Raw genomic sequence first — 15,748 nt, forward strand, 5'->3', positions numbered from 1 at the left:
GTTCAACTAAATTCATTGCTTTTGAGTATACATACATATACATATACATATATCTAAATACAAAAATAAGATATGTACATAAAAATTGATACTCATTCTAAATTCGCATGTGCCTACAAAAATTATTGCGTAGATGTGATTAGACAAGTCATGACATAATTACAGCCGTTTCAGGACATGATTTTAGATAGGAGGGTGTGGAAGACACAAATTAGGATTGAAAATTAGAAGGTGTCATAATATTGCGCTTGCAGTTTCGTGTCATTTAATTTATGTTACTATTTATTGTTCCTTGTATGTACCTCACTTATCATATTATTTTGTTGTAGTATCTGATCAGTTACTATTAGTGTATATTGTTTATTATATTTCCGGTACTTTTTTTCTGGACTGCTTTGGATTTCCTTGACTCGAGCATCTATGAAAAACAACATTTCTATCTTTAAGATAAGATAAGATCTGCATACACTCTATCCTCTTTGATTTCTACTTTGTGTTGCCTACCACCCCAACTCACACCTTCATGGGGGTGAGATTTGAGGGGTTTGGGGGTGTCCTATATATATACTCTTGTTTCTATCATATTTGACATAAATCTCACCAAAACTCTTATCTTTTCAGGGTTGTTGATAAGGAAAAAGCACACCATGGCTTTGGCCATTGCTACATTCCTCTTCATCACTCTTCTTTCAACAACAAAAACTTTAGCTTTTGATTCATGTCCATCTAATGAACAACTTTCAGTCATTCCCATTTATGGCAAATGCTCACCTTTCAACACACCAAAACCTACTTCTTGGGAAAACACACTTATCAACATGGCCTCTAAAGATCCACAAAGACTTTCTTATTTGTCTAGTTTAGTAGCCCAAAAGCCTAATTCAGCCCCTATTGCTTCAGGCCAACAAGTATTCAACATTGGTAACTATGTTGTTCGGGCTAAAATCGGTACCCCGGGCCAGCTAATGTTTATGGTCCTGGATACCAGTAGTGACACTGCATGGGTTCCATGCAGTGGCTGTACTGGCTGTACCTCTAGTGTATTTACTCCCAATATCTCGTCGACTTATGGGTCGATGGAATGCTCTGTACCCGAATGCACACAGGTTAAGGGGCAATCTTGCCCCGCTGCTGGTGCACCGGGTGCTTGTTTTTTCAACCAATCCTATGGTGGAGCTTCATCGTTCTACGCCACGCTGTCACGTGATTCACTTAGACTAGGTGCTGATGTTATACCGAATTATTCATTCGGTTGCATCAGTGCTGTGTCAGGGAGCTCAATCCCGCCGCAAGGGTTATTGGGCTTGGGTAGGGGCTCCATGTCACTACTCTCACAATCCATGTCACTCTACTCTGGTGTATTCTCGTACTGTTTACCGAGTTTCAAATCTTATTATTTCTCTGGATCGCTCAAACTCGGTCCATTGGGTCNCGGGAGCTCAATCCCGCCGCAAGGGTTATTGGGCTTGGGTAGGGGCTCCATGTCACTACTCTCACAATCCATGTCACTCTACTCTGGTGTATTCTCGTACTGTTTACCGAGTTTCAAATCTTATTATTTCTCTGGATCGCTCAAACTCGGTCCATTGGGTCAACCGAAGAACATTAGAACCACCCCACTTCTTAAGAACCCGCACAGACCCTCTCTGTACTACGTGAACCTAACCGGCATAAGTGTGGGTCGCGTTCTGGTCCCGATAGCTCCTAAGCTTCTAGCATTTGACCCGAATACCGGTGCGGGTACTATAATCGACTCGGGTACGGTTATAACCCGATTCGTTCAGCCAATTTATAGTGCAATTAGGGATGAATTTAGGAAACAAGTGAAAGGACCATTTACCTCATTGGGTGCATTTGACACATGTTTTGCATCAACAAATGAAGCAGTGGCACCAGCTATTATACTTCACTTTACAGGGATGGATTTGGTGTTGCCAATGGAGAACAGTTTGATTCATAGTAGTGCAAGTCCTTTGGCATGTCTGGCAATGGCAGCAGCACCAACAAATGTGAACTCTGTGTTGAATGTAATAGCCAATTTGCAGCAGCAGAACCTGAGGATTTTGTTTGACACAGCTAATTCGCGTTTGGGAATTGCTCGCGAACTTTGTAACTAGATTCGAGTCCTTCTCTGTAACCCGCCCTCCTTTGTGTCGAGTCCCACTCAGAACTTGACCTTCGATTCAATTTTGTATTGATGTCTTTGCAATTCCAAATCACTTTATCAAATGTGAATTGGTAGCTCCAGTATTGTTCAATACCCCTTTACATCAATTGTTCATGTATAAGAGCAGAAGAGGGGGACAAGAAAAATAAGACTATAATTTTCTTTTCTTTTGCCTGTGTAGCACAATAGATGCAGCAAATCCGTTGACATCGTATGAGGGGATCAATAAATTGTTGAAACTAAAAAATAAAATAAAATAAATATTCATGTTTATACTAAAACTTCGACGCATCCTTTGCAAATTTTAACAAGAAACTCAAAATTGAAGTCTTGAGATCTTCGTTTGTCATACCAGTTTTTGTTTCGAAAACACCCTTCATGATGCGAGTGTATAATCTTTCTAGCTGAGGAATGCCGTAGTCCTTTGTGTGCTTCACAAATTGCTTCTTCACGGACTCGATTTTACGGGACATTTCTGTGTCTGACATTGTAACATCTTGGCATGCGTCTCCACTTGCATCTGGAACGTCTGCGGATTTATTACCGTCAGCAAGAGTGCTTTCTGGCCTTTGCTCTGAAGCATCTCCTTCATGGTCATTAGATGATTTGGAAGGCAATGAATCCTGAGGTTGTAATTCATCATCTAGCACTGATAGAACACATCATTGTCAGCCACAAGAGGATTTTCTTTGTCCGAATAACGTTTAGCGAGTTATATAGCAAATGCAAAAATTATATACCCAATTGTGCAGAATCAGCATGTTTCTTGTGCCTTCTCAGTGCTTCAAAGCTCTGATCTAAGTTGACTTCAGGCTGGACATTACGAAGGCGGGCTCTTGCTCTAGTCAAAGTAGATGACTGTAAGACGGGATTTTGTGGCAATGCATCTCCACCTAATTCGTCAGGAACTGACACTGGACCCCCTTCAGCAGCAATCTTCTCACAGAAGGCAACTAAGGCAGGATCCATTTGGGAAAGCATTCCGTATACCTGCAGAAAGACATCACCCAATGTCAAAGACCAACAAACTATATAGAAAGTACACTAGTGATAATTGGAGACAAGTCGCTGTGAACATACTGAATCTCGAAGTTCATGAGCTCTACTAACAATCCTCGCTCCATTGTAATCATCTCCATTGTACTTCTGCAACATAGGCCTAAAACATCAAAAATATGCGCTACATTGACATAAACTACTTATCCAATAATATTCAACTATCCTTTGCAGTTCTTAATGTAAGTTGTACTCAGAAACCTGAACGAGGGACAAATTTCACAGAAAAGAGTTGTTCCCTCTTATAATCCAAATTATGTAATTCATCTTTAGATGATCATGTTGACTCAACCTAATTTAGCAATTTGTAATGAATTGACAATACAGTAATTAGTTCAATTGCAGCCATAGACATCTTCAGCCAAGCAGTTGGAAAATACGGACTGATAGAAAGGGAGTGAATTGGACCAGAAACGATACCATGAAGCTAAGATGGTAAGCTTGGCCAATTTAAAACTGATTGACACAGTGCTAACTTGTCACAGTTTTAAATCGGGTGGTTGGGAAGCGAAAGCTGAAATGCAATGGCAATATAGAGTTGCTTAGACCATCAGAAGTTGTACAACAGAGATTCCTAGCATCCTCTTTTTATATGAATAAAATTTTTATTTATGAAGGGCTTAAGTAGTTGGACATTAGTTAATTTTATTTATGAAGGGCATATGAAGTTGTACAACAGAGATTCCTAGCATCCAACTTTGATCATTGAATGGGCAAAAGTACAGCTTTGAGTTTGGCATCCCAATTTTTGACATGATTAAGGGGTAGTAACAGTGTAGGACTGTTCTACTAAGTACCACCCAAAAACAAGAGGGGGAGGGGGGGTTGTCCAGATTAGCTCAAAAGCTAAGCTAACTGAACATGGTGAACAATTTAGGGGGGCTCATAAATAATATTGGAAGGTCTCATTGGTTTACTTCTAAAGGTTGGGAAATTCCATCTATCCATATTGGAGAGACCTCTCACTTGCTTAGGAAGGGCTGAAAAAGAGTTGAAGAGATGAAGTCCTTCAATGCCATGACTCAAGGTGGCGAGCTTGTCAGCAGGTTTATTAGCCTCCCTAAAGCAATGACTAATATTGTAAGTTTAAAGGTTTAATTACTGCTTTTAAGAGTCATTTTATTTTTGTCTTTTACTTTGTGACACATTTGTGTTTCATGGTAGATTGTTGCTTTAACTTGGAAAAACTTTTCTTTTGAATTCTCTCAAAGTCAAAAAACAAGAAACACTCACAAAAAGATATAAGAGGTTCCCAACATCCTACTAGCATGAAGAAATGTAGATTAAGAATTGCCGACCTACTATCCATGAAGTTTGACAGATAGACATACAGAAAGATCAAATATTAAAGAGAGTAGCATCTACCTTTGCGTTGGTAACAATGAGATCAAAGTCTTCTAAGAATGTTTTGTTGGTGATATACTTCCCACTGTCTACATGCTGCAATAGAGTTGCCATGTCCATTGGGTTCTGGATGATCAAACGATAGTTTGGAGCATCCTCATCCATTACTGGATAATGGAAGACGCTAAACCGTTTATCATACAGAATCCTGCATTGAATGAAGTATGCTGGATGATCAAAATATAACTTATACATACATGATACTGTCATGACCAATAATTGCAGACAAATGTTACACTTAAACCCTGTACTAAATACTGACAGAAAGACACCCACAAACACATGCAGAGGAAAAGAGAAGAAAAGAAAATAACAAAATGAAAGAAACATAACAATAAAAAATGTGCAGATGAGCCAAATGGTTGAAGTGAGGACTAATGCATATGAATTGAAAATAGAAATAGAAGCAATGGAAGGACAAGCACCAATTTCACAAATATAGCATTAAACCGTTTCTGAAAGACCATATCTCCAGCTGAACCTTTTTTTCTCGGATTTGATGTGTGCCACCATGGAGGCAACTCCACATAAAAAAGGATGATTACTTCATCCAATAGAGTTTCTTATGTCCCGAACAACAAAAAATTTATGAAACATACACAGAAATACATTCAAACACAAAAATCAGGCATTCTCCGCCAATTCAGTTTCCAAACATAGAACTAACAATTTAGCATCTGAAAAATAAATGTGGATACACCAAGAAATTTCCGCCAATTCAGTTTCCAAACATAGAACTAACAATTTAGCATCTGAAAAATAAATGTGGATACCACCAAGAAATTTAGTTGCTTCAACTAAATTCAAAAACCATGTTTTGGATTTCCAGCTAATGAACTCTCCCAGATCAAATATATATACCTGTTGCATACATCTCGTAGGCACATCCTCAATCGCCTAAGGGCATGGCCCTCAGCTTCAGCTTTGGCTTTTAGTTCAGACGCCTTCGGTCCAACAGACACCTTTGGCGCCTTAGGGAGTTCAGGAAGGGAGTCCGATTTATCAGACTTCTTTGTTGTAGCTTCAACTTGGATAGACAAAGCAGCTTCTATGAGACGATCAAAGAACAGAGATCTGTCTTCATCTGATGGAGAATCCAAACATAAGCTGTGAAAAGCCGAGATAAAGTATAGCTGTTAGTACTACCTCAAAAATGGACTCATATATATCATTTATCAGGTCATTTACAAAAATAAAGGAAACAAAATATTTCAAATTCTATATCTATCCGCCCCAAAAAGGATGCTTTGTACAAGCTTACACAATATAGGTTCTATGCCAGCTCCAAATTTTAGAAACAAGGCTTATTATAGAGATTGCAATAAGAGGATCCACAAGAATATACACCTTTTGAAACACAATTTTCAGTAAGAATGATAAAACCTTTTGAACACAATTTTCAGTAACAATACTTTTTTTTTCATTTTCATAAATCAATTAATACCCAGTTGTAGTCATTATCTAATCTGAAATGGAGTTGGCGTCATCATTATCTCATCTACCAACCCCAAAAAATGCTACATCACATGGACACTCTTATCAGTGATTGAGGGGATCATGTTCTTCTAAGCAATGTTACGGGATAATGCTTAATACAAAACTAATCAACCAAATACGTTATGCAGCATGGTGGGTTTCAATTTCTTTATGGAAAAAGAAGAGGAGCAGAAAGCTAATAAGGATTTGAAAATAGTTCGTGACCATCTTAGAATGTCCATGTAAATTTAACTGTGGACCAAATCCCATTTCAGTATGTAAGAAAACGGAAGGGTTTATAGACCAAATCCAATTTCAGCTTCACCACCAATAGTACAAATAAGCAATATTGTCAAAGCCAGATAAATTGCACAAAAGCTGTTTGAGATCATCAGCACAAAATTTTATGATACTATTCCATGCAAGGCAAAGAGCAATCCTGTTATACACCCATGACTACTTTCAGATGCAACCTAGAGATCACCACCAAACTCAAAATGTAATTAAGCCCAGAGGATATCCTTGCTAGTTTCTTCTCCTCCTACCTACATAACTAATTCCCACAACCTCTAAAGAACTGTGAAACTTTGACCCCACCAAACTTTGGAGTAAGAACTGTCTGTGACTGCAAACATCCAGTTCATCAAAAAGATAAAACGTTGTCTGTTGTGTTCATGATAAAAAACTGTAGTTGCAAAAACTATAATGTAGGCACAGACCAATACCATCAGTGATACAATTATTCTCTCTATTACCATCAGTGATACAATTATTTCCTCTTTTGAGAAATATCAACAAATACAAAACATCATTGAACACATCCACCTTCAGACACAACCTAACATGAAAATGTTGGCCAACAAAGACAACGAGGAAGTAAAATTTACGTGCAGCTGATTAACAGTAAGATAGCAGATTGAATGAAGGTAACAATAAGCATATCCAGAGTATGCAAAGAGAATCATGCCAACTAAAAGGTAGAGGTCAATTTGAAGAAAGCATACATGCTATGGTGTGAAAATACTGAAGAAGGCTCATCAGGTAGATCAGAAAGTGGTACTGAGGAAGTCCCAAATAATAGTATAGGCAGGTCAGATGGGAGCTCTTCCAACAGCGTTCTGAGAACAGCTTTGAGCTGCTCGTGTGCCTGAAGAAATAAACAGGTTCAAGAAAATCATCTATGCACTAAAAATCACAATAAAGCATCGTAGGATGAGGAAAAGGGAAGGGGTGAATAATAGCTCACATTCTCCCACCAAAGATGGAAATGAGGTAAATAGAGTATTGACGGAGTTGTTCTCCTTGCTTCACTAAATATGTGAACTAATGCCTCCTCTGGCGTCTTGGCCCCAGGGTCAGAAAGAAGGGATGGAAGTCCAAGCGAGTGAACAGGGAATTTTTCCAGTTCATGTAAAATTGCAGGCCCTACATGATCCTGGAGAACTACATGAGTAAGTATATTTAGTGGGAAGTACATATTTCTCCAACTCATAAAATCGAGGCCCAAAGTTGCTTACCAGCCCAACACCTTCACCACCACAGAGCAGAAGCCGAGGTCTGTACACAAGAGGAATAGCAGAACCATAGGAGAGCATGGAAAGTTTACTCAATTCTGAAGAAACTGAAAGAGGAAAAATATCCGAAATGATGCTCATAGCTTTCCGGAGAGGTCCATGTAGACAAGGTGCAACAACAGAAGATAATGGCCTAGAGTGCACAATTGAGCCTCTATGTGCAGCTGGAGTGATTGTTGTCATGGCCTCTAGAAAATGATACTTTTCCACCGTAACTGATTCAACATCTATCAGGAACTTGTCATCACTAGTGTAAACTTGAGGATACTTCTCGCGGAATGCACGAATAGCAGCTTCTGTGCACAATGCCTTCAGATCAGCACCACAATATCCCACGCAACTAGCTGCAAGTTCCATTTTTAGTTCCTTAGAAGGAGGCTGTTTCCACTTTCGAGTGTGAATATCCAATATTTCAGCACGTGCCTCAAGGCCAGGTAGAGGAAAATTAAATTCACGATCAAATCTTCCAGGTCGCCTCAAGGCTCCATCAATGGCATCAACCCGATTGGTTGCGCCAATCAAGACTACTTGCCCTCGAGAGTCAAGGCCATCCATCAAAGCCAGCAAAGTTGACACAATAGAGTTATGAATCTGCTCTTGCTTGCTAGACCTAACAGGAGCAAGTCCATCAATCTCATCAAAGAAGATGATGGAAGGCTGGTTCCTCTGAGCTTCTTCAAATAACAATTTTAGCTGTCTTTCAGCCTCGCCCACCCATTTGCTCAGGACATCAGCACCCTTCCGCATATAAAAACTGACTTTCTGGCCAGCCTTTGACGCAGCACAAGCTAATGCTCTGGCGATCAGTGTTTTACCTGTGCCTGGAGGTCCACACAATAAAACTCCCCTTGGTGGGGTAATGTTATAACTTGCAAAGAAGTCTGGATATAATAGTGGGAAAAATACCATTTCCTTCAGCGCATCAATATATTCAGAAAGCCCACCAATGTCATCAAAGCTTATAGTTTCATCCACTTGCAGTGGTTGAATATCAGCCCCTCCCTTGGAACTTGGTCCAGCAGTTTGAATCCCAGATGTCAAATTAGTAAAAGCTTCACTTTGATGACCCCATCCAGATGCAGCCACATTTAATCCCCACGATGTTGTTCCTTGCATATCTAATCCCCCTAAAAGCCAAGGTGGTCCAGATCTACTCCCACCTCTACCCCAAGGAATTGGAGGACCTTCGTCCAGCTCATCTACAAGAAGAGAATCATCAGAGTCATCGCCTCGTGTCATCCGATGACGTTTATGAACTCGGGATCCTCCTCTTCTTACATCTCTGTTCACCTTGGTCCCCATCCCTTGCTGAAGTACCCTACGAGGAGATCTTGGCCTTTGTTTAACACCTTCCATAGAAAGTCTGCGTACCTCAGCTCGGTTGCGGAGGTCATATCGTCTTCTACCATCCTGTTCTTCACCCTCTTCATCATCACCATCTTCGTCGCCTTCATCTTCACCCTCATCCTCTCCATCACCGTCACCGCCACCATCATCCTCTGCCTCATCAGCATCATTATCATCTACATCATTTTCATTTTCAGGATCACCCTGGCCAATCTTATCATCAGAAGTATCTTGTTCATCATCAGACCTTAGATTTAACTGTTGTCTTCCAACTGCTCTAGCCCGACGAGGTCGTAATCCTGCACGACGGGGACGCAGTCCTTCACGTCGAGGCATGAGGTCATCCTGACTTGCACTGTTGTTATCTTCTCGGTTCCTAGAACTCCGATACTTCGGGCTCTGAAGCAAATTCACGTTAAACCAATTTTCAAAAGAACATCTACCACTTCAGTAGTATGAAAAATTTAATGGAGTAATTTGATATTCATAGATAACTTGATATATGCTATTTTACATTTTAGTTGGAAATTCATGTTACTAAGACAATAGAAACTTACCATTAAGTCATTATCCTCAGTTCCAGAGCTATCTGTATATCCTTCAAGGTTCACAGAAACTCTCCTCGTTCTCGTAGAGCGTCGAAGGTTGGCAGCAACAGACTGCCAAGAAATAATTTCAAACACCTTATAACTTGGTTCTTTTTCTCCTAAATACTTTTTCAAAAACCTTATGAAATACGTGCAAATATGAATATAAATGTCACGAAAAGAGTAACAGGAAAGGGAAGATGCTGAACCATAGAGGTGGGAGAATTTGGTGGAGATATCCCCATCCAAATATAAAAAATTATCTAATCATGAAAGTCAACTAAATGGACACCATGTGTAACCAACACACAACATACACTGTATTGTTACAATTTCTATTAGTGACATTAGTTTTTCCAACTGCATATCAGATATCCTCACGCTTCACTACCATAAACATGAAAAAGAAGACAATGTAGTGCAATCTAAGATATGTTCACTAGCCAAACTGTCATTCCATAGTAAACTTAAATGTATAAACAGATATTTAGTTTTAAGAACCACAAAAAATGAAGACATAATTCATTCAGAAGATACCTAACATAATCAATAGACAGGAAAAACAAGAAACAGCCATACATCTGATTTTTTTGTTCGCACTGGTCGACTCCCAGGACGCAACATCTTTGCTATCTGAGACGCTGCAGTCCTTGTCTTGGTCTTGTTTCTCTTAGGACGGATTAGCTTTGGATTATAATACAAGTACGGGCGACCATACAATGTTGGCCTTCGCCGAAGCCTATCACTTGTACGAACTGGCCCTGAAACAGCATCATCAGGTTGACCAGATCGTTTAGGATACATTTTGGTTACAAATGTCTCCCCATGGAGATATACCCTCTACCCTACATGCAGATCAAGCTGTCAGCAACATCCACATAAGAAGCATAGTACCAAATATCGACTTGTCTAAAGAAAAGGAATGGTGCATGCACTTCACCTAATCTAGAACACGATTACACTAGTAAACACAATAAAAGGATTATAAAATTACAATTTTCTGCTTAATGCCTGGTAAAAGAGAATGTAACATAAAAGAACCATGAAATAGGAATTACAATTTCACTCTACGTAATACTCCCTCCATCCCAATTTAATACTGATACTCTTCCTGCTTTTAGTCGGTCAGCAAAAAGAATGATACCCTTTTATATTTAGTAATTAACTTCAAAAGTCATTTTACGCTTCCTGGAAGAAATATAACCACACAAATATCAATGACTCATTTTACACAACAAATTTAAAAAAAACAGCCAAACACCTTCACACAAATTGGGATGGAGGGAGTAATACATTTATTTATTTTTTGACAAAGAGGGAGTAATACATTAATGATCTTCCTAATTCTTAAATAAAGTTAATACTCTCTTATTCAACTGTGTGAACTGCCTCATTCGTGTTCATTAATAAGACGTTTGAATCTGAATACATATCTGAATATTTAGCATGCATTGACTTGGATGTCTAAATCTAAATGCACATTTGAATTATTAAGATGTTATATTATCATCTAAATAGTAAATACTTAATCATTAAGAATGTTTGTTTATCTAACAGCTTTGATTTATAATTTTTTTAATCAATAAATACAAAATTCAATAAAATACTAAATTAATCTAATACATTATACATCAACAAAATATTTGGAAAAAAAATTACATGGCAGTGGTGATGTCTAACTGTGGAGATTGTGGATGATGTTGGCTAGTGGAGGGAGTGGCGCCAGTAGCTATTGGTGATGATGATGGTGTCGTTTGGTTGAGAACAAGTTATCCCTAATCCTCTATCCCACCATTTATATGGGATAACTTATCCCATCACTAAGATATAAATGGTGGGATAAGTTATCCCAAACATAGCAACCAAACACCATACAAAATTTTTATCCCATCACTATTTTCTTATCCCTCACACCAAACGATCCCTAAAGGTTGATGCAGGGTGATACTTGTTGCCTTGTTAGTGGCAGGTCAATAGTTATGATGGATGATAGAGATAATTAATGGTGGTGGTGAATAAGATTGGTGCCAATATATGATGTGGTGATCAAAAGCGGTGATTCATGGTTGTTGTGGTAATGTTGGTTACTGATGATGATTATTATTTGTGGCTAGAGGTAGTGACGAGTAGTAATAACAGTTGTGGTTGAGGATGGTGGGTGGTGGCACGTAATTATTAATGGTGGGTGACAATGGTTATAATAGTGGACAAAGGCGGAAATGGTGAATGGATGGAATTTGGAAACTACCATTTTTATAGAAATTTCTGAATGAACATCTTAATGATATTAAAACATTGTCGCAAATATTAATCATTAGATCTATTCAAACCCATTAAGTAATTGAAACAATAAAAGAAACAGACGCACTTAATGATTAAGATTTAAAGGTAACAAACAAATGGACTTAATGACTGAGATATGAATGATTGGGATTAAGACGCGACTTAGTCCACCAAGTTGAACACCACTTGCAAAACTAATACAGTAAGTTAATCTAACTTGGGATTTCACTGGGCATGTTGTTGTTGTAATCTATCTTTTATAAATCAGAGCAAAGTTGAAAGTTTGTCTTTTCGATTTTAATTGAATCTTTGGAGCATCCAAGAAGAAAATATAGAGAACTTCAAGTACCTTATACTTTTACTTTGTACAATATTGGCTTGAGATAAGTTTAAACGGAGAACCTTAATCAAATAAAGGAAAAAAAGAAGAAGAGTTCTAATGAAAAAACATTATCAATAAGACTTTAACTTGTTTGGGACTACGGTGTACTTTGTTAACTGCCTACACTGCCTGAGAGGCAAAGCACCCTCCCAGAGCTTTAAGTCGTGTGCCTTAAATGAACCTTTGACAACACAGTAAAAAACNGAAGAAGAAGAGTTCTAATGAAAAAACATTATCAATAAGACTTTAACTTGTTTGGGACTACGGTGTACTTTGTTAACTGCCTACACTGCCTGAGAGGCGAAGCACCCTCCCAGAGCTTTAAGTCGTGTGCCTTAAATGAACCTTTGACAACACAGTAAAAAACTCAACTCCTTGACTATTATGAACTGAGGAACTCTATCAACATGATAAACAATTCCTAACTTGAATCAAATTAATACTAGCATTATGATAAATTTGGATGTTAGTCTAAGGTAGCAGAGCTACGTTTTGAGTTTTATTTCTAGATTTTAGAAGAGGCGAAGTTTTGGGTTCTCAATAGATTATTCATATATATTAAGTGGCATTTTTTGTACAACTACGAGATATGCGCCAAAGGTACTAGGTTTTGCCGAACCCGTACGCAAAAGGCTAGTTACACCCTGCAAGGAGCAACTATAAAAGTACAAAGGGAGCTCTTCTTTATCTATAGATAGAAGAAAGATCAGACAGAGAAACATAATCAATGATTGTTCAGCAAATTCTGAACACATTTAGATTGTTACTTTTGAAACAAGTAATAGTTGTATTCAGTAAAAAGCTTAACCACCCAAAAAAGTGCTAATTTAGCAACTTTACAAGAAGCAAAAGGGTGCTTAAACCCCTTCCTAAAACCCTATATAATTACACATTGTCAATAAAATCTACTAACTCTCTAAATTCCCTCCAAAAAAAATTTTACACCAAAAAAAGAACAAGCTAAAGACAAGTCATTCTAATTTTCTGGATAGAACTGTTAGTGCCTACAAAATGTCTACCATTATTTTCTTTCCACACTGTCCACCAAATGCAAGCATGAATTATATTCCACCGATCCTCCTCCCCACCTTATTACTCCACCATGCCAAAGTAGAACAAGGTATAGCCCAAGTTATTCCCAACAAACAAAACAAGATGTGCTCAAGGTTTATAGTTGTCCTCCTACATTGTAGGAACAAGCGTTCATTAATTTCACCCTCTTGTTCGTACAAAGGACATCTTGAACAAATCTAAACCTTTTTCTTTGTAGCTTAACTTGAGTAAGGCAAGCTTTACAAACCAAACATAGACCAACGCCATCATAAGGATATTTACTCATTCAGTAGACTACTTCAGTAGCTTAACTCATTCAGTAGACTATTCTTCTTATTAATCAAATCCACATAGTTTGTTCTGCTCCATGAGTCAGCCCTTTCAAACCATCCACCTCTAACCACCGATTTTCAAATTTGAAGTAAGAACTCTAGTGGTTCCATTTTCCACAATCTAAGGGAACTGTAGAGTGATCAAAATTGTCTCTAGCTAGATTTCTTCGTTTTATATAAAGATTTTGCAGAGGACAAGTTTTTTCTTTCTATAGAGGCATCTAGTAATCTACTATATCTCCCAAGAAAAATACACTACCAACTTCAATCTGTAGCAGTTGAATTCAATGGGAAAAATGAGTTCTTTACCACACTACACCAGAGAGATCCATGTATAACTTTTTTTTTATAAAGTTAAAGTTGTATTCTCCAGCATTAAGGGTATGCTTGCTACCTCCAAAAAGTTACAAGCTAAAACCATAATTACATTGATCCTAGGAAATCTACAGAGATCCATGTATAACTTTGACACCTATCCTCATTGATTCTCCACCAAAACTAATTTACATACTCATCCTTCCTTTTATCAAACACCTGTAAATTCTATTAGTCTCTGATGAATTCTTTTTCTTTTTGTGATAAGTGAGTGTAGTCTCTCAGAAACTAATCCACACATAAAGCAAATGCTGCATTCCAATGGCAACAAGAAAGTCATCATTTTCCCCAGAACATCAATTCCTTCCTTGAACTCCTCCAAATCACCCATTCCCCAGGGAACAAAAGGAAAAAGCAAATTTAGAAAAAACAAAACATAAAATTCATAAGTCTCAAAAACCCTAAAGCAATAAAATAGCATATAAAGTAAACAAAACAGAGCAAAAACGTAACAGAACAACTGCACATTACAAATGAACTTAAAGCAAGCAAAAACAAAAGCACAACAGGTATGCAAAAGTGATTTACAGCAATCTAGGGTTCAATTTGAGTTCAAATAATAGCTCTAAAAGTACTAATAAGAGCAGAAAATAACTTCAATGCTTTATTCAAGGCTGAAATAAAGAAAAAAACGATAAGGAGAAACAGAGAAATCTGTTTTACCAGAAAGGGATAACAGAGCGAAGTAAGCAAGTGAACACACAAAATAGAGTTCAGATATGAAGATTCTAATGTGAATGCTACAATTCGATGAGAAATCCGGCACCGTCGCTTGTCGCCGGCGTTCTTCAGCAGCAAAGAGGGACGACTGAGAAGAGTGTTGTTGGTGACCAGGAAACAAAGAGTACGTTTCGATTGTTTGTTAATATAGGGCGGACTCAACCGGATTGACCCGACCCGTTATAAAATTTCCCTGAGTTGTTTAGGGGCACTTTTGACTTTTTCCAAAAAAAAATTAGTTGGAACAATGTTCTATAACTTTTATTTTTAATTTGTTCGTCTTATTTTCTTTTGGATAGAAATAGACAAACAAGTTAAAATAAAAAAAATTAGTAATTATTTATTTTATTTTATTTTAAAATTTAGCCAAAATAAACGCTTACCAAAAGGACTTACATTTTGCACTTGATTTTTTAATGTAAATGACATGATTATCTTCATTATTACGTAATTCTTTTTTTTTTAGTTTTCTCTTCTGAAATGAAACAATGCAATATTACTATAACTTCAGAAAAAAAAATCATTACGTAATTCATTATTTTTTAAAATTTGTGAAACAAAGCAATAATAATATGACAACGAACAGGAATGAAGAAGAAGAAGAAAAAAAAAAGAATCATTACACAACTTGTCTTTTTTTAGTTTTTACTTTTGAAGCGAAATAATATAACAATATTATATATCACACGAAAAAAGGACATGATATCTTCATCATTACGTAATTCTTCTTTTTTTTAGTCTTATAACTTCGAGAAAAAAATATTGCGTAATTTATTATTTTTAAAATATTTTAATGTGAAACAATGCAATAATATAACGACAGGAAAAAAAGAAAAAAAATACCATTACATAACTCGTCTTTTTTTAATTTTTAATTTTGAAGCAAAACAATGCAATAGTATTATACAACGACAGAAAAAATATATATAAAAAAAATATATGCTATAAAATATTGTACTATGTCTTTTTTAGATTGATTATACATGAAAATA

The 15,748-nt window shown here is 37.2% G+C and overlaps 2 protein-coding genes across 5 annotated transcripts; one reads left to right on the top strand and one right to left on the bottom strand.

Moving 5' to 3' along the window:
* Positions 1–573: 573 nt before the first annotated feature.
* LOC107017668 (aspartyl protease AED3-like) lies at positions 574–2,334 on the top strand. 3 transcript variants are annotated; one of them, XM_015217872.2, is made up of 2 exons: positions 574–1,428; positions 1,591–2,334. In XM_015217872.2, the coding sequence occupies exons 1-2, from the start codon at positions 648–650 to the stop codon at positions 2,115–2,117; spliced, it is 1,308 nt and encodes a 435-aa protein (XP_015073358.1). In that variant the 5' UTR covers positions 574–647; the 3' UTR covers positions 2,118–2,334. The 3 variants fall into 3 exon arrangements, with proteins under 3 accessions (XP_015073358.1, XP_015073360.1, XP_015073356.1); XM_015217874.2 differs by having other exon boundaries at positions 574–1,321; positions 1,475–2,334; XM_015217870.2 differs by having other exon boundaries at positions 574–1,270; positions 1,433–2,334.
* On the bottom strand, positions 2,314–14,871 carry LOC107017666 (ATPase family AAA domain-containing protein At1g05910). 2 transcript variants are annotated; one of them, XM_015217869.2, is made up of 11 exons: positions 14,700–14,871; positions 10,191–10,451; positions 9,582–9,683; positions 7,621–9,423; positions 7,350–7,538; positions 7,108–7,250; positions 5,489–5,734; positions 4,589–4,775; positions 3,248–3,313; positions 2,908–3,157; positions 2,314–2,816 (listed from the first exon to the last, which is right to left on the bottom strand). In XM_015217869.2, the coding sequence occupies exons 2-11, from the start codon at positions 10,413–10,415 to the stop codon at positions 2,443–2,445; spliced, it is 3,585 nt and encodes a 1,194-aa protein (XP_015073355.1). In that variant the 5' UTR covers positions 10,416–10,451; positions 14,700–14,871; the 3' UTR covers positions 2,314–2,442. The 2 variants fall into 2 exon arrangements, with proteins under 2 accessions (XP_015073355.1, XP_015073354.1); XM_015217868.2 differs by having other exon boundaries at positions 10,191–10,456.
* Between the last annotated feature and the right edge of the window lie 877 nt (positions 14,872–15,748).

The sequence above is a fragment of the Solanum pennellii genome, chromosome 4, assembly GCF_001406875.1.
Source record: "Solanum pennellii chromosome 4, SPENNV200".
Classification (NCBI taxonomy): domain Eukaryota; kingdom Viridiplantae; phylum Streptophyta; class Magnoliopsida; order Solanales; family Solanaceae; genus Solanum; species Solanum pennellii.

Bases quoted from the DNA above. Each gene is read 5' to 3' on its own strand.
- LOC107017668 (XM_015217874.2), top strand. From the start codon at position 648: ATGGCTTTGGCCATTGCTACATTCCTCTTCATCACTCTTCTTTCAACA. The intron at 1,322-1,474 runs GTCACTACTCTC...GGGCTTGGGTAG, and splicing joins GGCTTGGGTAGGGGCTCCAT to GGGCTCCATGTCACTACTCT.
- LOC107017666 (XM_015217869.2), bottom strand. From the start codon at position 10,415: ATGTATCCTAAACGATCTGGTCAACCTGATGATGCTGTTTCAGGGCCA. The intron at 9,424-9,581 runs GTAAGTTTCTAT...AATTTGCTTCAG, and splicing joins CTGAGGATAATGACTTAATG to AGCCCGAAGTATCGGAGTTC. The intron at 2,817-2,907 runs GTATATAATTTT...GTGTTCTATCAG, and splicing joins TGCTGATTCTGCACAATTGG to TGCTAGATGATGAATTACAA.